Source organism: Varanus komodoensis, unplaced genomic scaffold (genome assembly GCF_004798865.1).
Source record: "Varanus komodoensis strain SLA01 unplaced genomic scaffold, ASM479886v1 scaffold13_1, whole genome shotgun sequence".
NCBI lineage: Eukaryota > Metazoa > Chordata > Lepidosauria > Squamata > Varanidae > Varanus > Varanus komodoensis.
In genome coordinates this window covers 11,265,889-11,293,677 of record NW_025335408.1, presented here as the reverse complement: position 1 = coordinate 11,293,677, position 27,789 = coordinate 11,265,889, and the positions used below count along the sequence as shown (strand labels likewise).

The 27,789-nt window shown below is 40.2% G+C and overlaps 1 protein-coding gene across 1 annotated transcript in view; it reads right to left on the bottom strand.

Annotated features, from left to right (window-relative positions):
• KCND2 (potassium voltage-gated channel subfamily D member 2) overlaps positions 1-27,789 on the bottom strand; it is a 307,861-nt gene that overhangs the window by 14,413 nt on the left and 265,659 nt on the right. The window contains exon 2 of the mRNA XM_044423054.1: positions 3,172-3,334. Within this exon, the coding sequence (XP_044278989.1) occupies positions 3,172-3,334 (163 nt within the window). The remainder of the gene's footprint in view (positions 1-3,171; positions 3,335-27,789) is intronic.

The window sequence follows — 27,789 nt, the reverse complement described above, 5'->3', positions numbered from 1 at the left end:
TGTTAGATTTTTTAAAATCTGAAGTATAAGGGAAAGGCAAAATTTTCCATTTGTCCTATGGATTCAAGGAAATGAATTAAGGTTGCAATCCTGTGCTCACATCCTTGAAACCAGTAGTGGTTCTTCCTGAGGAGATACGTATAGGATTGCACTGCCATCTCAGCTCAAGTTTATAAACAACTCACAGACCCTCAAATTCTAACACCCATATATCTGGTTCTATACAATGTAAGTGTTGGGAAGGGGACTCAAAACTTAGGGAAAGGCCCACTAACAAAGCAATTTAAAAATGTAAGCACATTTTCAGTGTTACTTTTAAAAGATCAGATTGAAAAAAACAACCGATGTCCATGAACAATTCTGTAAATGTTGCTTACAACTCTCAACAGCCAGAAAGGCAAACTTTGCAATGGATTAATGTTATATAGAATCATAATAATAGGCCACTCAAGTAGCCAACCTAAAAAGGGAAAGATCAAAGTACTAATAAGTCTGGTTCTTTCAACTCTATAGAAATCATACATCAATAACACGTGTAGCAATTCTTTGTCATCACACAGACATACTCTTTTCACATATGCAGTGCTATTAATCATTCTCCCAACATAATTAAAGGGAGAACATGGAAGCAAACTAACCTGGATACTTTATTATATTTTGGGACAATGGACCCTGATAACCCAAGTAATTAACATGGATTCCTTGTGGATCCATATTAGCGACCCCATCAGAGAATGGGAAACAAATCTTCTGGGGTGACGTTATTAAAATAAAATCAACATCCATTGGGAAAAACAGGTAAATGGATGTCTGAAATTTTCAAAAACACCAAGAGTTTAGGATCAAACTAAATACTTTGTCTAACATGCATAGTGGAACGATGGTCGTTGGGATATGGGTAGATAAACTCTTCCCCACCGATTGTTGTCTGTGAGTGAGTATGAGATATTCTCATGGAGGGTTAAAAACAAAAGTCTCATTGGTGTCTGTGTGTTTTTAAATTCTTTTCAAAACCCCTCCTCTTCCAGGGGTATGTTTGTGTGGAACTTCACGAAAAAAGGGTAGAAGCCACCCACAGATCACTGTGGACACTTAAATGGAGACTAACAACAGTGGCACACCATGCATGCCATACAGAATGGTTAGTTTGGCCCATAATCACTTGTAAGAATTGTGATCACTCTGTCAAATGCAAAATGTTGTTCATTATAGCTAAGGAGTCTGATTTCCTTTGTGGAGGGTTTCCCAGAACTGTTTGCAGCATGACATTCTTGCAACTTTATTTACCTAAAAATTCAGGCATTTTTATGAATTGTTCCAACACTGACAGCATAATTTCTTTGCCTATTCATAAAGTTATATATATGTGATCAATACAACTGGTGCACTCATCTGAGCGTAAGCCATACTTAAGATGTGTTCTGCATGAAAATGAAGGCTTTGCTTTCACTATGCTTTCTTCTTCTTCTTTATCATCTTCATCTGCTTCTTCTAATTTTTGAAGCCATCTTTTGGGGCTCACTGCCTTCACAAGGTCACTTGTAGGATTCTAAAACACATCTTGTTTAATCCACTTTATTGAAAAATGAAGTTTTTTCAAGCATTATTCAAGCACTGGGAATCTTTTAGAAAATAAAGAAGAATGTTCATTTGCTTGTAGATTTCATGTTCCATATAAGTGACATACAATATACCACTTATATTCTGCATTGTCCAAAAAACCAGGCATGAGAGCCTGCCCTCTTGCAGGTTCCTCAATCATTTAGGAAATAAAACAAGACACTAGGAAGGAATGAAAGCAACATAAAGCAAAGATTCTTAATCATATGAAAGGCTTGGTATAATAACAGGAGTAATAATCACATTTCCTTGAGCTCCTAGTCATTGCACATTTTATTAAAAGCACCCTACAAAACTTCTCCAGGGAACTGGGATTTATGTGGGCTGTTAAGTAAAGTTTCCTGTGGCATTCAAAGGAAAATTGATTTTTTGCTGATTATGAAGAATACTTTATTCATAATTCCCTGGCTGTGCAGAGATTAAATATTTCCTAATGTCCTCTGAATGGGTGAATGCAGAGATAGAAAGAAAGGGTGTGCAAAAATGATGATGATTTTAAAAAGGGACTAACACTGGGATGTTTGGGAAGATAAATATAAGGTACATCCAACAAGCCACTTGAAATATTCTATATATGCTAATTAAACTGGCTCGGGGCAAACATGTGCTTTGAAAGTACACATGTTTACTCAGTTACTAGGTACTACCTATTTCAGTAGTGTTTTCTCACATATAAGAGCATGTAATAGGCATTATAAAGTGTTCGGAAATATGGTGCGTTCATATTTTAAATAAATGAGATACGATGAAGTCAAATAAAATTAGATAGCTCCCTTTTAGATTATTCCTTAATATTTTATTGCAACCCCCAGAACCCTTCAGGATTAAGAAATACTGTTTTTGGTTTTTGAATTTTTAATAATACTGACTGTAAGTGTATTAAATTCTACTAAAAAGCATGTTAAAGTATTTTAGCTATTAAACATAAAAGTCTTGTCACCCTAAATCTTTATAGTATATGCTTTGGACTCGTTGAAAAATATCACAGAACAATAGAGCCGAGGTCTTCAGTGGTTCCTAGATGTAGGGTTGAATTCTTTGATTTGTGGAATCACAGCAGTCTAAGAAAGACCCCTGTCATAGAAAGGGCGGAGCTTCTTCATACCCTCTTCCCATCGCACCACTTTCTGGATTATCCCAAACACTCCAGAGCAGAATTTTGATACATCAAAGTAAGGAGGAATCAGCAGAAATCACCTTTCTCATTTCCCATCCTGGTTCAGGCATCCCTGGGAATTACGAATTTAAGACCTAACTTTTGCTTGATTTTAGACATTTGCATTTATGTGCATAAATCTGTAATGTGTATTTCCATTTTAAGCATTTGCCCAACCAACCAACCAACCAACCAACCAACCAACCAACCAACCAACCAAGAAAACAGTTATTTCTTTGGGTTTGTGGGATTGAAAAATGGTTTCAAATAGATATAAAGGTTTTGAAAGCATAGTCTTTTTTCTTATTAATACTTATACATTCTCTCAGATAACATACAGCATACATGTTGTGTGTTCTCCAAACCAGAGTGTGGCATGGAAAGGAGGAGCGTACCTTTTGTGCCTTGCGCTTATCTGCTCGTTGATTCTGGTGGTAGATGCGACTGAAGTTGGAGACAATGACTGGAACTGGAAGAGCTATGACTAAGACCCCACTCAGGGAACAAATTGAGCCAAATATTTTCCCAGCTATTGTCTTCGGCACCATATCACCATACCTAGGATAAAAAAATAAAAATAATCTTTTTTAAAATTGTATTTTCCCATATTTTACCTCAAACGTCTCCAATAATCACAAGTATTATTTCATTCTTTTGTAAATAATTTTTTTGACATCACCTGCTTGTGTCAACAGCCTCATGATTTTATGTTCCACCTGCGGCATTGAGTTCAAAACTCACGCAAATGCTTCCTGTGCTCCATTCAGTACCAAACATGGTGGGATGGGAAGTCACTCTAAAATATGAAAGGAAATGTTCTCCCAGATGCTGGAACTCCCTGGGGCTGTATCTGGTAGTGGCTTTGGACAGTAGCGATTGCAAAGCAAGTGCTCTAAACTGCAGGAGCAGTTGTATGAGAGATTGTATGAGGAGGAGGTTGTATGAGAAACACTGAACTCAGGTGTTCTGTCTTGTGGAAGTGGAATTGCTTTCCATGGTTCAAAGGGACCCTTTGAAAATAAAGGGTTTCCCTGGCATTAGTAACAGTGCCTCAGAAAGACAAGGATTGGAATGTCTTCCCTATAAGAACAGGCTAAGGGCAACTGTGCTTGTTTGTTTGTTTGTTAAAAATTATATGCCGTCCCAGTACTAAAAGTCTCTGGACGGCTTACAAAAAGTGTCTGGATGGCTTACACTGGCTTTATGGAAAAGAGATTTAAGCAGGGCTGAATGAGGGGAGTGGGCAGGATTATGTATGATAAACGTTTATTCATGGTATGGAAAAAGTGGAGAGGGGGAATGTTCTTTCTCTTCCTCTTAACATGGGGATATGTTGCTAAATTAATTAGCAACAGATCCTGTAACAAAAAAGAAAGTATCAGGTATGGGCATCTTGCAAAACTCCCTGCCACTGGCTGAAGTGATGGCTGTGGGCTCCATGGGTTTAAAAGGAGCGCTCATGGACTCTGAGCTTTCCAAGGGCCATTAGCTATGAGAGACAAAGACAACCTCCTGGCTCAGACACCCTTCCTGTCATAACTTCTTGGTGGACAGGAGAATTAAAGTGTTCAGCTGGCCATGGTGGGGAAAACAGTGCTGGACTAATTGGATTCTTGGTCCAATCTAGCAAGGGTTTTTTCCTGTTCTTAAGGGCTGCTTCAGACAACTGTCTCCCTATGTGAATAGAGGCTCACCTACTTCTGGGGTTCAGCATCAGCTGAGTTGCTCAGGCAAATTATATCATCATCATCATCTGAAAAGTCTGGGGCATAATCCATGACAACTTTACATGAAGCTGTGAATGGCCTCCATCTAAATCCCTGAAAGCTGCTGCCAGCCAGCATAGACTAAACTGAGCAAGACAGGGCAACGGGTCTTGGTGTAGAAGCTTCCTGGGTCCCTGCTTATCTATTTTATATCCATCTTCCATTCGGTTACTGCAGAAAGGACATGAGGAGTCATCCAATTTATCTTTGGAAGGTTATGATACAGATGGTTGTATGGAAAGTTGCCTAAAGCTACTCTGTGAGCTTCACAGCTGAGTGAGCATCGAGAAATCTTTTTAAAGACATTCCTTCAGTTCCATACTTCCCTCCAAATACCAGTTGGCACAATGCTTTTGTTCCATTCTCCACGTTGTTTATTGGATTTGGATGCTCAGAAGACTCCAGACCTGGAGGCTTATGAGCATCCAGCAAAGAGCAGGGAGAGATGGAGAACTGGGCTCCATCTGCCTGCTCTTGCTGTCAAGCCGTTCAGCCAAAGGGCTGGTCTGGACCATCTAGCCAAGTTGCTGGGGGGTGGAGGTGGAGCAGGAGGCAAGGAGGTTGCAGCACCATCAGGGAACAGAGTATCTTGGTTGGCATGTCCAATCTCTTCCCCTTCTCCCTGTAGGAATGCCCTTTTTACCTCCTCTCTGATAATGACTTCCTAAGCTCAGAGAGACAGCTGGTGCAGTTCTATCCATGTTGGCTGTGAGCAGGAAGAAAGGGAGATCAGAGTGCACCTCCCCAACACTGAGCTCAGAGCTGTGCCTCTGATCTGGGATCTGGGAATCAGAAGTATCATATGGTCCTCCTAGATGTTGAACTGAGTTGGATTTCTTACTGATGACATCTCTCATCCTAAAGAAATATAATTACTTCAGTCCAATGAGGGAAGATCTCATATGTCACAGCCGTTCCTTACCTTGTGGGATTGTTGTAAGGATTGCTCCTAGGCAACTAGAAAGCAACACTGGCACAGCACATAATAAAAGTATTATTTGTATATGGACAAATAGTTCCACCTGGGATGTGGAAACCTCCTATGCTCCTAAGGGGCAATATGAGTTTTTCTGTACCTGTTGCTCCTCAGATGTTTTGGATTGCATCTCCCATTAATGTTTGAAACATTGGCCATGGTGGCTGGAGCTGATGGGGGCTGAAGTCCAAAACATCTGGTGGGTACTGGATTGTGGAAGGCTCGAGGATTCTCTGTCATCTAAGTTCAGACAGAGCAGGAATTACATTAACTGTTGGTGGAATGTATTATCCATATGGATGCTTACTTCCATTTAGCCACACCTGTCTTCCAATGAAAAGTTGGTGTTATTGAAACTGTGCGGAAAATGCAACTGGGTGCCAAAAAGGAACTTTTGAAATGTTTTATTTGTTAAGAATTAGGAATGAATTGAATTTATCAATGAAATAATAAGGCCACAGTGGGAGGGGTGGGAGAACCCAATGAATGTACTGCAATAACCTGGCAATCCACTAGAGGGCATAAAACACCATTGAAAAGACAATAGAACTGTAGGATAAAACATGTCATATTTCACACCACAAGACACAAATGTACCCAAACACGTAGAGAGATACCCTCCCTTCCTGTTCAATTACATCCTTGCCACAAAGGCTATACCCATGTGGGGTTTCTTGTCTAACTTCTGCCGTGCTTGCTGAAAGAGAAAAAGACGGTACAGTGATTCTTCTTTTTTACAGCCTATAAAAAGAGGGGATTTCAGAGACTGGTAAAGTAAAACAAATAGAAGGTCATTGAAACTGACAGTGTTACTTTTAAAAGGCAAGGTCATGTCTTACTAATGCATAAAAAGATGAGAAGCTGTGGTCAGCAGTAATCACGGGTAAATACAGTAAAGGTCAAAAAATTAAAAATCAAAATTTGTAAGAAAATAGGACTGGAAGGGAGCAAGGTAAGGCATTCTAATTTAAATGAGTAATTCTCGGAAAGCATGAGAACTTTGGGTTGAAGAATCCACAGAGATCCAAGGAGGCTGGGTTTTTTTAAGCAAGGCCCTGTGGTACCTTAAAGGCCAACAATGCACTGTGGCATAATAAAAGCTTTTGGGATCCAGAGGCTGCTTTGGCAGATGCATAAAGTGCCACCTAGTGGGTACTCTGGCCACATAGTCAAAAAATAACACTTGACAAAGGAGATTATAGATAATATACAAGATATTATAGGGAAGAGGATCAAACTTCTTCTCTGGGGGCGTATTATTATTATTGTTATAACAAAAAGGGAATATAAATGCCCTTTCCCTAAAAAGTCACCGTGACAGTCTTTCAACAGGGTACAGCTGAAGTATGATGAACTGGCCAGGATTTGGGATCAAGGAATGTTTTGCTCCATTTGGCTCCACTACTGTCACCAAGCCAGCAAATTAGCCACTAAACTGGCTGTGTGGCATGCGATTTTGCCTTAGAAATGGAGTGCAAATTGTATGCACGTCCTGTTTAAAAGCAGAATCATTTTTCCTGCTGTGTCCCCAATTCAGCAGCAAATTTGGTAGAGCTCTGAGTGTGGCTAAGGGCTGAAAGAAAAGGGCTAAGGGGCCTAACCTGTGGCATGTGGGCTGCATGTTGCCCATCCCCATATCTATTGAAACAGAAACGGAAGTGCTGATGTTAGGGTGAATTGAGAATGGGATACAACTAGTGTGAGGGTTTCCCCAGTCAGCGTTCCAGAAGGATATCTGGTGTTTCACTTTGAGAGACAGTTTGCTGACCTATTTGGAGTCAAAACAAAACAAAACAGAACTAGGAGTTTGTTGTTGTTGCTCTGAAAGTCTACAGTTTGTAACAATCTCAAGGTGGAATGCCAGAGTGTTTTGCAGGCATAATTGGATTAGCTTCTTAAATTGCAAGACAGATTGTATGATGAATCCAGGTCTACTGGGACAACGAATTAAAATGCATGCTCTCCATATCTTAGAATATAAAATCTAGTAGTTACTCAGTCCTGTTTCCAAGTCCTGCTCAGATCTTCAGCCTCCCAAAGTCTGAGATGTGTGTGTGTGTGGGGGGGGGGGGGATGACATCATGAGGGCAGACCTCGTGATGTCACAAAATTACGCATGCCAAGAAACAGATATATGTATTGAGCTTTGGAAAGGACATATGGTAGAAAAATGGAGCTGGCAGTACAATAGCCCAGAAAAATTGGGTTGCTGGAGAATCGAGAATAAAACACAGGGCCCATTGATTTAATTAGCTATTCCAAAGTCCTAAGCATGAATCCTAAAACCTGAATGGTGTGCCAAAACCTAAAACTTAGAAACCCTAAAGGTGCCTTGAGAGGTGGAGAACAGAAATAAAGAGACATGGCCTTTATGTTAGAAAAGCTGAACATGGTGTCTTAGAGACAATATCAAGGGAAATGACTGTGTTCAGAAGGTATGGCATATACTGAGTTTGTGAATGTTTGTTCCCAGTAATCTATTACTATTTGTCCCCAAATACCTGAACGAATGCCTCCTTCCTTATACGTCCTCACATCCCTTAAGATCTGTGGGAGAAGCCCTATTCCAGAGACCCTCTCTAAAAGAGGTAAAAAGGACATCAACTCTGAGCAGGGCTTTCTCTGCGGTGGTGCCCAGACTCTGGAATGCACTCCCACAGAGGTACACCTGGCACCGAGCTTATATTCTTTTTGGCAAAAGGTCAAAATCTTTTTATTTAAGTGGCATTTTAAAAGTTAATAGTTTTATGATTCTACCAGTCGCTTTTGCTTTGTTTTATTCTGATTTAATTTGATTAATTTGATGTTTATTTATTGTTTCATATGGTATTACCGTTTTAATCATGTATGATTTTATTGGATGTTTTAAATTGTTTTTCAATTGCTGTAAGCCGTCCTGAGATATTTATATAAAGGACGGCATACACAAGCTTTTAACAAACAAACAAACAAACAATTACTATTATTACAGTGCATTTATAATCTGCCTTTTTTCCCTCTTGTGAGAAATCATGGTGGCTTACAGAGCTCCAGATCTTCCAAGTTCCCACTCCAGTGTCGAACTACTGCACCACCCTAGCTCTCCATCTACGACTTCTGTACATATATTGCTAATAACAAATATGAGGCTATTACTTTTTTTTTAATGCTTTTAAGGTGAGATTCACTTTACATATCTTCATGTCCACCTTGAATTCTGATTCCTGATGTCAAAGCTGAATAACCAACAAAAGTAAAGCAAGTCAGCATTTATTCACAAATAGCCATGCAATTAAATTGGGAAATGAGGTTAATTTTACAATGTTGGCATGCTTTACGGTACATTAAAGAAACCTAAAAGCAAGCAAACAGTTGGATGCTTTCATTTTGGAGGAGGACTTGAGAAAAGACTATTTGTGAAGGGTAGTTATGCTCTGTGTTGACACAGAAGAACAGGAAACGCTAATATGTGATGATATTAGAGAGTTGTCCAATTACAGCTGCAACTGGTCTGAGGAAATGGATATATGGAACCTTCCTATAGTTTCCAAGCTTCCTGTGACTAAACACTGGCAGTGGAGCCTAAATAGTCATTACACAGTGTGGTGGTAATTCAAGATGCGACTGGTAGCAACATTAAATAGCCTTTTCAGGGGCACTCATGGGCGCAGCAAATGTGCAAGCTCATTCCAAAATGGCCACTTTTCCGTTTCCCCGACTTGTACCTTCCATTTCAAAGTGAGCCAGGTTTGCCTCGCCCATTAGTTCCATCATGCACACGGAACACAGTGTGAACAAGAGCTTTCCATCCTTATCCCATGAAAGGACATCCTTCATGTGCATTTGTGTATTGGAAAAGAAAGGTTTGGGGTTTTCAAGCTAATTGGAAGCTTTGCAATCGTCTTATGCATGGCTCTTCCAAGGGCTTTTGGGGAAATGCTGTTCTCACAGCGCCATTATTCTGATAGCCTTTAAACAAAATGGTGAGGGAAAGTATTTTATTCTCTTCTGGAAAATTATTTTGTTTTCCAGAAATCAGACAAGGAAGTTGTTCTGCAGTGAGTATAAAGTGCAGGTATGGGAAACTTGTGGTTGTTGGATTCTAGCTTGCATCAGCCCCAGATCCCAATGTTTGGAGATTTGGGAGCAGTAGTCCATGGACATCTAAAGGGCCACAATGAGGCAGATGAATCTTTAGTCAGATCCAATCTGTCTCTTATTTCTAAAAGTCTTCGCAGAGGTAAGTTGACACCTAGCTTATTTTTTACATATATGAACTGCTTCAAGGACAATTAAGAATGCAATCCTATACATGTCTACTTAGAAGAGAGCCCCACTGAATTTAATGGGCCTTTTTGCCCGGCAAATGAGTGCAAGCCTGTCATATAACTCTTTATTGGTTTGTTAATGTGTGCTAAAATTTCTCTTATGATTTATGACATACTTATGAGAAATGTTGAATTGTTTTATCACCTGGCTATAAAGAGTTGTGGCAGTAGTTAAATTGGCTGTTTTTGTTATGATACATTGTCCAGACAAATAACCATACAACACTAATACAACTCCCACCCCCGTTATACACGTATTGTCAAGATTACTCATAACACATCCTGGGATACATTTCTCTTTGGAAGGGCCAAGTGCTTCGAATCGCTGCAGACATCGCTGATGGTGAGTGACACGTGCAAGTAGCTGCTTGTGCAAGTGATTTGCTCAATCGAGCAGCATTCCGTTTGGTGCAAGGGCCTTCCACAAGGTCGCATTGGCAACGTTTCTGATCAGGCAAACTGCAAGATGCATTTTCCCTCTTAGTCATAACCGTTGTGACCTCCCCGATTAGCTGTGTAACATATCAGTTACGGTAGTTTGCAACAGCTCATACTGCAGCGATGAACGTGAGGCAAATTCACCTGCCTAGATGGTTGCTGACAGCTTCTAGCACTCGTAGAGAAGTTAACCATCTTCTCCACTGTGTCTCTCGCGAGGCTTTGCTGCTGCGCAGCAATCATGTGCAGCCGATGTGCTTTCATTCTACAGAGATCAAGTCGAAATAAGTCAGGGCACAGCTGACATAAATGATCAGAGCAGCCTCTGCATCATCCTCCTGTCTCACCTATCTCCTTAATGGAAAAATTTCCAAGTGGCCTGTTTATAGGAATCGTTCATTGCATGAACGCTGCACCATTTTTCAACAAGGTTGCTGCATTCCCCTCCCCCCGACCTTCTTGCAGTGGAAAGATTAAATTGTCTGACTCTTTGGGGATTTGGAAAGAGAAACATGGACAAGATCAGAAAGAATGCATTCCTTTCCCCACATGGCTTCTTGCAAAGTGATGCATTATTGCAAGAGCCATTGCTTCTGTTCAGAACGGCAGAATGTCAGGAGATGCATGGAAGAGATTTGGTTTTGGTGAAAGGCATGAATCTGTTGCACTGTGTGCTTTACAGCAACAGTCATTTTGTACTGTTCAGATTAGATAGCAGTATAATATAGTTCTTTTTTATGGCAGATTGGTCAGTAAGGGGAAGCTCTAGGCAGAGAAAAGCTAAGACCAGACACACCTGATGTCTAACCTAACACATCCAAGAAGCTTTTTGGGTGACTTTGGCCAGTGATTGATCTGGTTCATATTTAAAGAAAACCCAGAGGATGGTTGGTTTCTTTACCCAGCTGACCCATGATTTGTTTGCCATGCAAGGCCGAGGGTGCGCTTTTATTCTGTAGATTGCTCAATTCGCACTTCCTTTACCCATTTTCTTCCTGTTCTTCCTGTATCCCAAATTCCTTTGTGGCACTGTAGTAATTGCATTTAGAATAGGGGTGTATGTGTTTCTGCTTGCTTGCTTGCTTGCTGTCGCTTGATGCCACTGTAGCCTGGCAACTCACAGTTCTGGGTTCACATGCAATGATACCCCCATAAGTAAAACAACTCAGTTTACAAACTACCAAAAATAAATGGGTGGGGGGACTCTCTATGGATTGATTATGGTTAACAAGCATAGATAATCAATAGTTTTGTCTACATGGGTTATGAAAACCTAGGATTCAGAAGTTCCTATTCAACTCATAGAGAACATTGCGGTGTATTGATTAGGGTGTTGGACGGGGGACGTGGGAGATCCAGGTTCTAATCTCCACTTGTCCATAAAGCTCACTGGGTAATTTTGGTCGATTTACTCACTCAGTCTAACCTACCTCACAGGGTTGTTGTGAAGATAAAATGGTGCTAGGTAAGCCACCTTGGGTTCCCAGAAAGAAGAAAAAGACTGGGTATCAATGCAATATATTACTACTGCTACTCTGGACTGTGAACCAGGTCACTATCCACCATTCTAATTCACCTTACAGGATTATTGTAAGTGTAAAATGGGGTGTGTGTACCCATATATTAGTAGTAATAGATTACATTTATATCCCACTTTTATCCTCTTGCAAGGAACCCAAGTGACTTACAGAGTCTTCCTCCTGTGACTGTATTTTCATTCTTGAGGATGCTTATGGGATTTTCTGTCTCAGAAACTTGCTTTGGGCACCGAGCATCTTGCTTTGGGGAGAAGAGTCATTGTTCCACCTCAGGGTGCAAAATTGCACTGAACTAGTCCTGACTTAGACTAGCCTCAACAAGAAAAAAAATAGTCTTATAGGCAAGCCTTGCTGGTAATATTTGCCATTTTAGTTCCTCCACAATTTCCCCTGGGCCCCAGTGCAGTGCTGCTTGAGGTTGCTGTTGTATAGGCTGCAGAGGCATTGTGTCCGCCTTTGCTGCTCAAGCCCCAACACTGGGCAAAAGAACCCCCAGAAAACTGGTGGGCTGAGGTGCTTTTAGGTGGCATATTGGGTCCATGGCAGGTTCAGTGACATGGGACCCCATGAAGGCTTAGGCCACTGGCAACTACTCCGTGGTGTTGCTCCGCAGATGTTGCATGGTTCTTCCATATTAACTGCTTTCCTGTGCCCAAGGTCATCCCAGATGATCATGGTTTCAGTCTAGCTGGCAGTGTGAGCAATGGGACTTGTGGAAGTGGTCCTTCCCACCTCTTCATTCCCATAGCAGCCTCTCTGAAAATGCCATACACAGAGCCAGGGGACGCTACAGAATGCAAACAGAGGCCTTCCTTTCACAGAAGGTCCCTTCCTTTCATGAAAGGTGATCCAACCCAAGGGCATGAAGCTAAAAATGTGCTTGACACACTGAGTTTCTGACAAAGTTATTTTATTTTTTTCTTTCAACATGCTTTAAAATTAATGAAGGCATTAAAAGAATAGTTATGCCGCAACATATGTAAATATTGAAAGAGGAGTAAAACATAGGATGAATGTGACAGCTGAACCTTGACAAAATATTCCAAACAGTTTTCCACAGTTTTCAAACCACAAGGCTAGAAAATATCAGAACAACAACCCGAATCAGGATCTTTCCCAGATTGGCTTCCCTTCCACAAATTAATTCCTGTAGCATAGAGGCGCAATATGAGCCTACAGAGCAGAAAATGCTCTGTAAAGTCACAACTTTACAGAAAAACAAGCAAGGAAGGACTGTATTCTCATTTCATTTCTGAAGGAGTAGGTGACCATTTCAGTCTGGGAAAACCCAAGGTAACAAAGCAGAATGCTGCATTGCCATGGTTGAACCTGTAGGCAAAGGCTGGTTAATGTGAAAAACAATACATGCTTCAACATATAGTTGTACTGAAGTTAGTTTCAACAGAAATAATCTTTTCTCTCTCCCACCGTCAAAGTGTGCACTCATCTGAGGTGTTTTCACACAGATTGCACTGTCTGAATTGAGGCAAATTACTGGTGTAATAAGACAGTAGTGATGGGCAATAATATTCCACATGCATCAATCCTTATAATCTTAATAGCAAATAAAAGTCTTACCCTAAACCCATGCATGGCATTTCTTGCTGATTTATCAGTGATTGCTCTCTTTATTCTCACATTAAACACACTAATCCACACGCCTAGTTTGTAGGTATGTAAGACCCTTCAAAGAGTAAAGTAAAGAGTGAAGAGCTTTCCTACCGTTGTGCAATTATTAGCTAGCAGCGAAACCTGATGGAGCTCAGTGGAGCTTCCTCCCTGGTAAGCATGTACAGGATTGAAGCCCTGAATATACTTTTCGAGGCCTGGAATATAATGTAGGCACTAATTCATCCACCCATTTCTTCTCTTAGGAGTCATTTAACCTCACTGCTATTAATAAGAAATATTTATTTGAATGCAGCAGAACTGCAGAATGTACAACCCTAACCAGAAATCTAAGTTGCTTAGGTTAAATCATAATCTGCCTTTAAGTATTGTGATTATTGCTATTACATGCTTAACTGAGTCCACATTCATATTAATTATAACCTAAGGACTCTCCTACTCCATGGTGATCATCAAGCCTGCCAAGTGCCTTTGACCAGGCCATCAGGTCCCTTTCCACTCATCACTATACCTGCATCTTTTTCTTCTCTTGTTTTCCTGGTGTCTCAGCCCCACATTCTATATTTACTTATGACTATGATTATGTAAAGAAGCAAAATGCACCAGAAATAGCAGGTATGGAAGACAAATGCTATCCAGGTGGCAAAGCGGGATCACATTTGACCAGTATTTAATTGGAAAACATTACTTGTTGTTTTAATAAAATAATAATGAGCAACCTTACTGAAATCTCAAATTAAAATCCCATTATTTGCAATGAGGTCAATAAGAGGGCATGAATTAAGCATAAGCTTTGCTGTGACAGTATGGAACACAGAGGATCTATATAATATCAAGTACATAAAATCATGCTTGTGTCCAGCTGTAATAAATATGGAAGCAATTTGACTATGGCAATCATGACATCTGCAGCAAACTGATAATATTTTAATGTTACCTCCCCACCACAGACACATACTTTGTATTCAGAGACAAGGAAGCAGGTGCCCACAAGCTAACAAAAACAGACTGTTTACTAACCCAGGCCAAGGGAATCCATTCCCAAGGCTTGGCTGCCCCAACAAAGTCTAATTATGACCACGATACAGATGGTAAACTAAGCTATAGCAAGCTTCAGGGACCTGCCAAAGGTTTCACAGCCAGAGAAGCCAGGAATCCAATGTCTGCTAGGATGATCCTTCAAAAACTCTCCCAGGTGGGACAAGCTTTGTTAGTCAAGGCTGTTGAGACATCAATTCAAGCTACACTTGCTAAAAATAATTCTATGCCTTATGCTGTTGCTGTTTGTTCACCAAATATGCTTTATACAGCTTTCCCCTAAGATTAGCGGCACCTTTTATGCTGCAAACTTAATTTTAAGAAGAGGAATAAATTTTTAAGGTGATCGCCCATTGCAAACATTCTGTGCAAAGGCCTGGTGAACATTTGATCTTGGAATAGATACCTATTAAGCTTCTGAAAAGCATGCTGATAGCTGAACCCTATGTCAGGGAGGTGTAATTTCCACTGGTTGTAATAGACCAGACTCATGCAGTCTTTGGTTCATGCAGACTTTTATCCTGGCCATGCTATTAGCAATCAATGCTTTTAGTTAAATTATGGGATGACCATTATGTGTGTGCACTTGGTTGCAGACTGGGAATAACATAATAACACAGGGACAGGAGAGAACAAATAGAGGAAGAACTGTAAATTTTGGCACTAGTACTGTGAAGTTCCAAGAATGTTCATAAAAAGCATGTTCAGGGATTAACCTCCTTGATAGATGAGCATGAGGTTGTTTAGTGGGAAGTGACATTGTGTCCGTCAGTCATAAATTACAAATCTGGAGTGAGCTGTAGCTCAGTGGTAGAGCACTTGTCTCTGCCAGTCAGTGTCGACATTACTGGGGTCCATGGGACATGGACTGACTCAGGGTAAGGTGGCTATCTCTGTAATCCAGCACAGCTCCTTCTGGACAGGTGTAATATCGTCCCCATATCATGCACCAGTTAACAGCCAGAATGTCACACTTTGTACCATAAGATCTTTTCCTTCCCAGCAAAGAAGTTCTGGTAATATCAGGAATATAGATGGTGAAGCTTAGTTTTCATTCTTCCTTCTACTCAGTTTTATTTTGTCTGAGAATGGGATCTTAGATCAAACTAAGCAGCTGACAAACAACAGTGTTGTAGCATTTCACTTATTGCCATTATTCTCAATGGGGGAAATTGTTTCCAGATTTTTATCACTGCTCCGGGCAAACCAGGAACACACAATATGGTTTGTGCCAGTGAGAGATTGATACTGGCACAACATTTTGCATGGAAACTCTGCCAGTTACTGAACACTGCAGTGAAAAAATGGTTCAGATCTGCTAATTATAAGTTTATTATATCCATGGAACTAAAATAGTAAGAACTGCTATAACTGAGGGAATAATATATGTTCAGGAAGTGCTATATCAAGATATAACAGCAAATTACCTGGAGTAGTTTCATTGCCTTTCTGGTCAGCAGTAGCAGCATGGCTCTTAGGCACGGCTGTCTTCGCTAGCCTTCTGAACCCTTTTTGTGGTTTCCATTACTCTGCCACCTTCCTTGTGGAAGATTTTACTAAAAGCCTCTTCAGTGTGAAGTGAGACATCTCTTGCATTTTAGTGATAGCCTTATTTTCTGTTCTAATACTCGCCCGTCTTTCTGACTTATTTCCATAGGCCTCTAGACAAGTTCAGATAAGCTAAAGAGAAAAAGAAGGAGCAATCCCAAGGTTTGATGGGGGCGAAAAGGGGAAAATGTATGCTGGAACTCAGGAGTCCAGCTCAGTTAAGAAAGCAAGGCTTTTTCTCTGCCAACTTTTCTTCTCATCCCAGGCCCAACTGCTGAGAGAACAAAGTGGATACCACTTCTCTCAGTCCTCTTATAGCAGCCTTAATTCATTCCTGCTGAACCCAATTAAATTTCCCCTCCTCCACACAACAAAAGTACATACTAGTGTGAGCTTTTTGTTTTGCGAAGGAAGCTCACTTTTCTCCCCAGCATAATAAAGACACTAATTTAAAGAACAGCCCAGTTCTAGCACTTTTCCTTAGATAATTCCCTATCTGGGAAATGCATTGCTTCACAAATGTCTCCTAGGGTTTGCCAGGCACTGGGGGAAAATTTCCAGAGTTAAATTTACCACCTCTGAAAATGGGCAGGTTATATTGTGTATAAACAGCTGCAAGACACACTGAAAAACAAGAACTTAGCCTTCCCCTGCTCTCTCTGAAGGGGAGCCATAGGTTGCATTTCTTCCTCTTAAGCAGATGTTAAAGGCATGCGGATCTGTCCCTAAGAGAAGGACAGAAGCAGCAGCTCTAGTGAATGCTACTCATTGAGGTGGGGCAGATGAAATACTTTGTTTATCAAACTGTTCTCAGGGTTTGCTTCCAGATGAGACTCTTGGAATACAATTTTCCTGCCTTATTTGTGAAAACGTGTGTGGGTCCAGATGTTGTTGTCTTCTACTTGTGACCTTCATGTGTTTTCTCACCACTTCTTTGGGCTTTTTTCCTTAATGGACAAAACGTGTTAAGGAGAAAAAAACAAAACAGCTGCATAATGTCTTCTAGGACTTACGCTTGTATGAGAATTTCATTTTTATGTGTTTGTGTCACAATTGCACCCTGAAATTCAAACAGAAGCACATTTTTTCAGGCAAAACTTGCCCAATACCAGGCTTGTAATTTGAACAGTGCATTTTGGAAAACTACATGTTTCCATATGGTAGTCACTGGGCAAGAAATGTTGGCCTGGGACAAAAGAGACCTTGGTTCACAACCGTGTTGCTTCACAGCAACGAAGCACACTGGGCGCTTTTGGGCCAGTCCCAGCATTGTGAGAGTAAAAGGAAGAGGAGGAGGATTATGCAAACCAGCTCTGCTTCCTTGCCAAAGGGAAAAAGTCATGTATAAACATAGTGATCAATCCATTTGCAGCATACTTTTAAAAACAATGCACAGAAACTCCTACTTTTCTTATTCTGGCCACAGCAGCAAAAGCTCACAATTGGGAATGACCTTTCAGTTCTCCTTACCAGAAGCCCTCTGTCCGGAAAGATCTTTTGCTCAAGCTGCAATGATAACTTCACACTTGTAATTATAGATCATTTTGGGAGAGACTGGGTGGGATGAACGCAAAGCAAAAATGCCAGCCGCTGCCTATCAAGAGGCTTTCAATGAGCTGGGCACTAGACGAGTATCACCACCTCATCTCATTTAGATCCTGATCTTTGGGTTACTTATTCTATGAAATGCCATTGCTATCAGTAAGTGATCTGAAGACTGCAGTCAAAAAGTACCACCCCAAGGACAGCAATGATAATGACTTTCCATTTCTTCCCACCTCTGTCTGAACTGAATTGCTGCCCTAGAGGTTAAAGGTTCCATTTTCAATTATCGGTCCCCTGAGTCATCCAAACTTTCTACTTTCATGAACACTCCAACTTATTTCTTTCCCATGTTTTCTTTCAAGAACCCTGCAACTGCTAACACTTGCCTTCAACTTCTTCTTTCCACCTTCAAATGTTTTAACTTCTTCCATTTGTGGAGAGCCAAGAATGTGAGTAATTTTAAGACAAACACTTTTAAGGCAGACATCCTAGTTCTTTACCAAAATCAATGCCACTGACATTTACATAACATGCTTATGATCAGTGTGTTAATTAGTACACACATCTACCAGAAGCACCTGAGCAGCAAACTAAACCTGTCTGCAGTATTCACCTGGTTATAACCTTCTGTATTATGGCATTTCAGTGATAATAACTATTTCTAAGTTGACACTTATACATATCAATTAGTGCAGTCAACTTTTGTGCATGTGTGAGTCTTCTTTTGGGTGATTTAAAAGTAGCCACTCCAGCACTATTGTTGAATTATACACCAGGATTCTTTGGGGAAAGCCACAGAAGTCAAAGTGATACTACAAACTGATAAAGGCCTGGTGCAGGCCTGCAGTATAGATAAGCCTAGAGTCTGCCAACACTTCCCCTTCCTTAGATATGACCTCTCCCTGTCCTGAAAGGATATGGATTTGGAGAAGTAATGAACTCTTAGATCTTACACCAGCTTGCAGAACACGGTACTAGCATGTAGTACCGATCAGTATTGAATGATATATTTATATAATTTCTGCATAAGCCATGGAGGAATCTTCTCTGAACTTTTCACAAATAAAAGTTAGAAACCATTACATCTCCCCGCAACCCCCGATCTGAACAGTTCAACAGCATCAGAGTAAAAGCTTCAGTGGAAAATGTTGATAGTTCAGTGAACTAGAAAGTCTTTCTTAAAAGCCTGGAAATATGAGCCTTTCTGGGGAAGGGGTTGCCACAATTATACCTCCACTAACTGAGAAGACTCTGGTTCCAACTCACCTCACCTCATTTGGCAGGGACACCTTGAGAATGGTCTCTGAAGATTTGCTTAGAGTCCTGGCAGGTATATATGGGGCAGGACTGCATCTGACAGGTGCAATCCTATACATGTTTTAAAGTGGAAAGGCCTATAGCTTCCAGCTTTTGCAGCTAGTCCTAAGTATCCTGAACCAAACACTGAGTTTCCAAAGTTCCAGACCTTTTGTTTCTAGAGTTGCCATACCTTCTGTACCTTTAGATCCTGCTTCCACCTGTGCTATGAATCCATAGAATTATCTAAAAAGGCTCTGAAAGCTTATCAGATCCCAGTGAATAATAATGCTCCGTATCAGCTCTCCTAGCAAATGTCTGGTCTGATTCAGTGCCTAACCACTTTCTGCTTTAACTTAGCATTCTTTTTGGCATAGACCATTTTCGGTAATCTTTATTTCTGTTCAAGGTTTGATTCTGCTTGCTGTTTTTATCTCAGTGACAACCTGCCTTACAAAGAAACTATCAATTAAATAATGTCTTTCAAGGACTCCCTGTATATAAATTTTTGTTTACTTCTCATTGATTGTAATGCTTCTTTTGAGAATCCTAAAATAACAAATCTCCTGTCCTTTTTGTTGTCGTCAGGTTTGTCCTTTTCTGTTTGTCAAACATTGATTTTTTCCCCTTTCCCACTGTGGCTTTCTTTTCATTTTGGATAATTCCTTATACGAACCTACAATGCAGAATTAGTGCAGCTGCAGGAAGGCACTTAGTTAATTAATTGCATTGCTGGTCCAGCAGAGCAAGCTAACTGGAGCCACAGTCCCAATTCCACTGTGAAAAGTGGTTCCAAGAGACAAATGATAATTTCTTTATTGAAATACTCACTTGTCAAAAGAGTACTGGGTTTATCTAATCATTTGTGTTAACACATTGGCCAGCTTTGCATGTCATTTCAAGCAATCCTAGCTTTTCACCACTGTAGGCTTGTTGAGTTGTCATGACCCAGGCATGGTACATCACCTTGGCTTATTTTGGGCCTGAAGACCATGGCAAGAAGCAATAATTTGTTGTATGTCTTCCACTTGCTGTGATTGTCTATTATGACACTTAAACCCGGAAGCTCCGTTTTACCAGTAGTGGTACAAAAACACCAGAGAGTCCCATGGAAAGTGCAGCAACAGAAGGGACACTCTAAGTATCTGATCTCTACTACTCGTGGTATCCCAGCAACACACATCTTCACTTGGTTTGTTCCTGTTGGCTGAAAACTGTCACCCTGTTTGCTTTCTGAAACAGGAGAAAATGGGTGAATGCATGGAGGGAGAAATGAGGCTAAGAAGCATTAAAGAAATGGAGGCACAATCAGGAAGGAGAAGTGGGAAAACCTTCCTCAAAACCTCAGCACACCAATCAGGAAGAAGTAACTAAGGAAGGTAGGGAACAATATAGTGATGAAGGGAATTTTGCTGATGGGGTTGTTGGAATGTGTGGTGTGAATGGGGGATGTGAAGGGCAGAAACCAACAGAACAAGCTATACTTTGACAGGGGACTCACCCATAGGGCAACTCTCTCAATGGCTTGTGGAAAAGTGATTCAGAATGATAGAAACCCCAGAATGGTGCAATATTTAGATTTCCGGATTGGGGCTCAGAGATTCAGGTTCTTGTGCTCATCTGGCCATGAAGATTGGTGTGTGTGACTTTGAGTCACTCACTGACTTTTAGTCTAACACACCTAACAGGGTTGCTGTGAGGCTAAAGTGAAGAAGAGAGGACTATGTAAGCCACCTTGGGTTACCTGCAAAAGGATGAAAGGTAGAATAGAAATACAATAACATATACATAGTTAAAGAAATAGAAAATAAATACCTAGTGGTATCCATGTGGGGGTGTTTGGCTTTTTTCAGGATTGTGTTGAGAGAGGAAAAGGTTAGAAGCAGAAGGAGCAAATCCCCTCAACCAATGAAGAAAAGAATGTCAGAGATGCTTAAGGACAGAGCAGAGCCATGGGCAGTTATACATAATCCAGAACTCCTGCCCTTTCTCCACAGTGTCTCAAATCTGTTGCAGAAATGCACTGTTGATCAGGCAGGATGTTCATCCCAATGCCTGGAAAATGCAGATGTTTCATGTTCCCTGCCAACTGTAGGACCCTATTGCAATGAAAAAAGGTAACTGCAGTGTCTAGGGGTCTTATGGACTTGAAGAAGAACCCAGGAAACTGGTAGGAGAGCAGGTACAAGGCAATAAAAGCAGAGATAACCTTAAAAGTGTACCAAGATCTGTTTGCATGGCAAAATAATATGGCAGACAAGTGGGAAATACAAGGTAGTCCTTAATGCAGGGATGGTAGCAATGCTTGGCATTATCAGGCAGGTTGAAGGGCCCAGCTCATCTGAAGGGCCTGCCAGCATAGAGAGGGGCCCTCTCAGCCACTCTCTGTTTCCTGGATGCATTTTACTGAGCTTCATTGGCAGGAGGTTAGGAAATCACAAACTGGAAGTTTGTCCAATGTTCCTGAGAGATAGAACATCATGGCTTTGTGGAAATGGTGGGTAGGTTGCAGATTCTCATTGCAAGCTGCAGTGATGGTGCTGCCCATCATAGAACTGCTTCATGTAAACCCATTTGTGTAGCTTCCAAGGGAGTGACACTGGATGTCACTTTTTCAGGGACCCTGTCACACCTGGAGATGCCTTACGTTAGTGGATGCTCAATCAGGGAGAAAAGTTAGAAACAGAATCCCAAAAAGTCGACTGCCAGTAGTCCACAACAAGAATGCTAAGCTCTTACCTGAGGTTCTTTAATCTGACATGAGAATTTAAGAAGAGCCATGATGGGTCAGACCATGGGTCCATCCAGTCCAGCATCCTGTTCAAACAGGGGCCAACTAGTTGTGTGTAGGATCATTACAAGTAGGACATGAGAGCAACACCACCCTCTTGCTCAAGTTCCCCAGCAACTGGTGAGCAAAGGCATACTGCTTCTGCTCTGGACTTATTATTTATTTATTTAAAATATTTATACCCCACCTTATACACAAAAGCGTCTCAGGGCGGCTTACAAAAATCAAAAACAGATAATTTAACAAGTTAACAATAATAAATATACACATAAAACCAATAACAATTCACAGATGAAAGAAAATCAAGACAAAATCAAAATCAATAGTAAAAACAAAATCAAAACTAAAAAGTGACTGTGAAGTTAAAACCAGATTAAAATTCCTAACAATTAAAATGATGGGCAAATAAAAAGGTTTTCACCTGGCGTGGAAAGGAATATAAAGTTGCATCTGGATGGCAGCAGTCTGCCTCTACTTGCACTAGTGTTGCTGAACCAAACCCACAACAGCAATGGGTGCTGGTGTTTTAGATGGGGAGGTAAGTTGTCCTTGTCCAAGGCAGAATAAAGCTACCCCCTTTTTTCCTCCTCAGTAGTACTTGCAAAGACAGGCTCTGAATGAGAAGGTTGTAGTTCAAGATCCTCACTTCAACCCTCAGTTTGTTCCACCTGCCCTTGGAGTCCTTTGAGGTGGCATCATCCACAAAAGCAAATACAGATAATGAAACAGAAACACTTTGTATCATTAAATTATAGTTTCTTTCTGACAATAATACTCCCTTTCAATGCAAAATCAGATAAGTATTCTCTTACCCTTTGCTCCACTGTCTCCGTTCCTCCTAAAATAACTTCGGGTGTTTGATAATCTGTGATCTTTTGATTGACTGAAACAGCATCCAGCTATCTCTTCATTACCTCTCAAAACTCAGTTATAAATCTTTGACCTACTAACATTGGTCCCTGTGCTTTCTCTGGATATCTTCATGCTGCTGATGCATAATATTGTGCTGATACAGAGGCTGGTATTTTAAAGATGGGAACCAAGGAAAGAGATAAACAAGCCAAGCCTTCTATCTTTTTTCTCTGATCCAACTGATTGTTGGCTTTGCTGATGGTGTCAAAAGCACTGTGAAAAAGTAAAGAGTATTCTATACTAGTTATGATTCACCTTTTCAGCATGAAGAATCAGTGGGCTAGTTTTGGCTCTGGAGATACTCAAGCAATTTTGGTCGCTATGTGATGGTGAGAGTCGAGGCAGGAGTCACCTTGGCCTTCATTCTTCCTGGGACTTTGATCCAAAGTGACTGGAGGACCACATAAATGCAACAAAGAGAAGGTATAGAACAAAAAGAGGGGAACCACTTCATTCTGCAATTGATAAGGGAACTGAAAGTTCCTTCTTTTTGCAGTGGTAAAGCCACCATCCCGTCTTGTTTTTCTTCTGATTCAGGAAAAGAATTTGTAGAGCAGTGCTTTTGATCAATGGGCTTTTTTTATCTTTGCAAATGTTTGCATTGGTAACACAAATGCTGAATCAGAGAACCAGTTAAGACAATCAGAACTTTATGACAGTCAAAATAATTGATGCATTTTGCTTGTAGCTGAAGGATTTAGGGGATTTATTTAATCCCCTAAGAGGAGACAAAAACTTAAGAAGTTCAGTAACCTATATATTGCCTCCTCTGAAAATAAATGACAATGTAACAGGAAAAAGATTCCCTATAGATTTAGTAAGCACTATTTTTAATTTCTGAGACTAGTTTTTCATGACAGATGTAATTATTTCATTTTCTATATATTCACATAAAAGGGCTGTGTATGCAAGGCAATTGTGTGCTATATTTTATTAAGCTTTTCCCATCTCCCCAAGCTGCTTAGCAGAATTACAACTGGCAGATGGAATAAAACTTTTGCACATGGCTGTAGATGCATCAAAAAGATGGGAAACATAGAGGGATGGAAATTACTCAGAACTGTTTCAGTTCTGGTTCACAAGACTGCTGGGACTATTAGGTAGCAAAGATCTTGAGACAGTTACAATCTACATTCTGACAATGGAGTAGACCAGAAAATGAATGCAGTCGAAGAAGGAAAGAGGGAGGCAAGGGTGAGGCATGCTTGTGATCAAATGCTTGAGTTCAGCATGAGGGAATAAGGCATCCCACCAGATGCATTGGACTACAAGTTCCATCATGCCCTATCCAACATGGCACCTCATTTCATGAAATGAAATAAAATGGGGCACTACAAGCAAAAATCTTGACAATTTTGACAAGCAGTGGTGAATTGATAGACAAGATTTATTTATTTATATTGTGCTTTATATCCTGCCTTTTTCCTACAAAGGGCTCAAGGCAGCTTACATCATCTCTCCTCCTCCATCTTATCCCCACAACAACAACCCTGTGAGGTAGGTTGGGCTGAGAGTCTGTGACTGGCCTAAAATCACCCTGATAGCTCCATGGCTGAGCGAGGACTAGAACCCAGATCCTCTGAGTCCCAGTCCCATGCTCTTAACCACTACACCACACCGGCTCTCAGGGTAGGCCACAACCTGATACATTACAGAGGTTGTGGACTACAATTCCCAGGATTCCTGATCATTAGCCAGGCTGATGGGATTTAAAGGATACCAGGAAGAGAAAGCTGAGATAGAAACTGGCATAAATTTGGTCGAACATTAATGGACCTTGTAATGCAAGAGTTATATTCCAGGCTTTGGATGATAGCATTTAATGTTGGGGTTTAATTTGAATGCTGGGGACAGCATGGTTAAATTTAATGGAAATCCCCCAAAGAAAGACTGTACCAGCACAAAGCCATCACAATCTAAAAAATCACTTGAAATGAAGAGGATCACTTGCCACACCCCACTGGAGATTTTTCAAGATCCACTGAAGCACCACATTCATTTCAGTGGAGCTTGCGAAGGGGAAATTGTGTTCGATGTGGCTGACAGTTGCCTTTCTAATGATATGAGGAATTGCACTGAACTACTTTTGGAGTTTGAAAATGTCTTGGGCAAACTAAGGGGCAAATATCATTCATTCATTAATCAAATATCTTGGCAGAAACCTTTCCCAGCTCTTCAGGTATGTCTTAATGGGCTCAGAGTGTCCTGAAATTGATCTTAAGTGGGATTACATATGTGTCCCAGAACTGTTAAGTATGAAGCTCAGGGAACCAGAGTTTGTTTCTGAACAATACTTGGACCATTGGCAAACCACTTAGCTTCATCACCCTTTCTGGTTTGTTTCTCACTTATGAATAATTCTTGCTTAGAATATTAGACAAACTACCTCAGTGGCTCCCTGTCAGTTCTGCATTTGTACGGCATTTAGCATAATGGAGCCTTAATTTTGGTTAAGACCTTGAGGCACTGTTCACAGAACAGATATTAAGCAATGATGCAAAAAAGATTAATGAGATACAGTAAATAAATAAATAGATAAACACAAATGCCTCTGAACTGGAATTCCTCCCATGGGGTAGCTGATCCAAAGCCACTAAAGCAGTCAGGATGTCTAGTGAACATCAATATGCAACCCTCAAGGTCTTCGGTTCTCTTCAGTGCCGACCAGTACCTTTCTAAAAATAACTAAAAGTGGTTTGTGTCAAGTAGCCTGAGGCTATGGATATACTGATTGGGCTAATAGTGTTTCTGAATTCTTACTCCATATTTTCTGCTTCAGGCTACTTTCCTAGCAAGATGATTAAATGAAACCAGGTATGTGACATGGTACTCAAATCAATGGTGCTTGTTTTAAAAGGAATAGCTGATTCATATTCATTCCATTTTTTTCATTTAATCTTAAGGTCTATCTAGTTTTGCTTTTGCTTTCTATTTATAACAACTCTGAGGCTGTAGTACAGGCTTTCTTCCCTCATACAAAGCTCTAGAATTGCATATTTAAATTATTGGCAAAAATATTGATTCCCGTATATACTGGCATGTTTGGTGACCCGTATATAAGATGAAGTTGATATCTTGGGCTGTTTTTCTGGTGTTTGTAATACATCATCCATATAAGACAAACCACAATTTTTGCTTTGCTATTTTTAGCTTTAAGGGTCTTCTTATATGCTGGTATATATAGCTCTTTTTCTAGAATCTTGTGATATCATGTTATTCTAGTCATGTTACCTCCCCAATTTCACTTGAGCTCATATTTGTCTTCTATACATCTTGGCTCATATTTGTGTGATCTGTCTCTTCAGAAAGTTTTGAAAACTGATGAGACAGCTTTCTTTTTGGCCCTAAACCATGGATCGCCACAAAAGCAGGAAATATGATTTTGTAATAAAAATGTGGGACAAAGTTAAAGCAGAAAATGTTATTAAATCATTTAAAAAGTGCAGTACAGGCAGTCCCTGAGTTATGAACAACCAAGTCATGAACAACCCATACTTATTAGTATGCCATAAAACCTATTAATATAAACAAATTACTGCAGAAAATCATCATCACCATGGAGAGAGAGGAAGCAAAAGGGGAGAGAGAGAGAAGGCCTCCAAAAGCATCACCATAGAGATAGAGAAGTGAAAAGGATGAGAGGGAAGGCCTCTAAAGTATCACCATAGAGACAGAGCAAATGAAAGGGTAGAGAGGGAGGCTTGCAACGCATGCGTTCCTCTCCTGCCATCTGGATGCAGGTGCATTTCTCTCCAGCATTTCTTCCTCCAGCAAAAGGAGGCACTGGTGAGTTTGGGGAGAGGGGAGATATTCATAGTTTTTCCACTTTCACAGGTATCCTGCACCCTAACCCCTGCAAATGTCAAGGGCTGACTATAAGTGATCCAACTTACATACAAATTTGACTTAAAGACAAATTTCCATTTTCTCAGGAATGGAACTCGTTTATAACCCGGGGACTGCCTCTATAACTAATACAATGGGTGGAAGTAAGATGGATTTCTTTGGAACTGTGAAGCTAACAACGAAAATGAAGAACATAGTTTTCTGCAGTTGGACTGTGATCTGAATGAAGATTACCTACATAATGAAGTTGAAAATGTAATCAAAAACCTCCTCAGTTTGGAAGACTAAGCAAATTATTCAGCATGGTGGGTCACGTTGGTACTGGTATATAGCAGTAAGAAGTTTTTTAGAATGATTATTAATAAAAATGGGCTTGTAAATACAATTGTCTTTATTATTTGCCCTGATCTCTATTTTAAAATTATTAATATAATAAGATGAAAATTCTTCATCTGGCATATATGACGACTCCTGGTTTTTTCTTTGCTATTTTTGATTTCAAAGCTCATCTTATATGCTGGTATATATGGTAGATATCTCTGTTTCCACAGTTTATTTGTCATCAGTTCTTATTAAGTCTGAAAGTTTTCATCAGAGAGGGGACCAGCTTAACTATAGTTGGTTTTTGAGCACAAATCTTAATCAATGGAATGAGGGCTAAGTGTGCATTTTCATATACTCTGAGGCTATTTTGTATTGAGTGTGTCACTGTCACGCAAGTGAGAAAGTATCTAAAATATGCCTTTTCTCTTAACATTCACTGGCAGCTTTGCTTTATTGCATTCTCAGCCAAAACATTCTTCAATTTCACCCAAAAGGGAGCACATAGTAAGATTTATCAATATGCTGATTTAAATTTGACCAATTAATTGGTAAAAGATAGATGATTAGTCAGCTTAAAATATCATTAGTTGATTGGCAGCTCTACTTTGAAAGGGTGCTGGTAATTGTAGTTCGAGATTTCATTGCATCTCTGCATTCAAGGATAGAGTCTGCTGGACCTGCTTGTCATTTGTCCATATTTTCTAATTATGGCTGAAACGAGTGCTACAAGATCAGTTCACATACATATGTTCACCATATTATGAAAACAAAATTAGGGATGGACTACTATGTCAATTTCAGTTTCTCATTTTTAAGTATGTTTTGTTTCAAACTCTTAGAAAAACATCTGCATGAAAATCTGTATGCATTTTTGTCTATATTTCTACATCTGTCTGTCTATCTTTTGTCTATTTATCTAAACTACACAATTTTGACCAAAATTCACTTTTCCTACTATGATACATGTTTGAATGTTATTTTTACCCATTTATGTATCTTCATTGGCACTTTTCCAATTTTTGTTTCTATTTTTGGATTGGATAACTCTATTTTGCTACA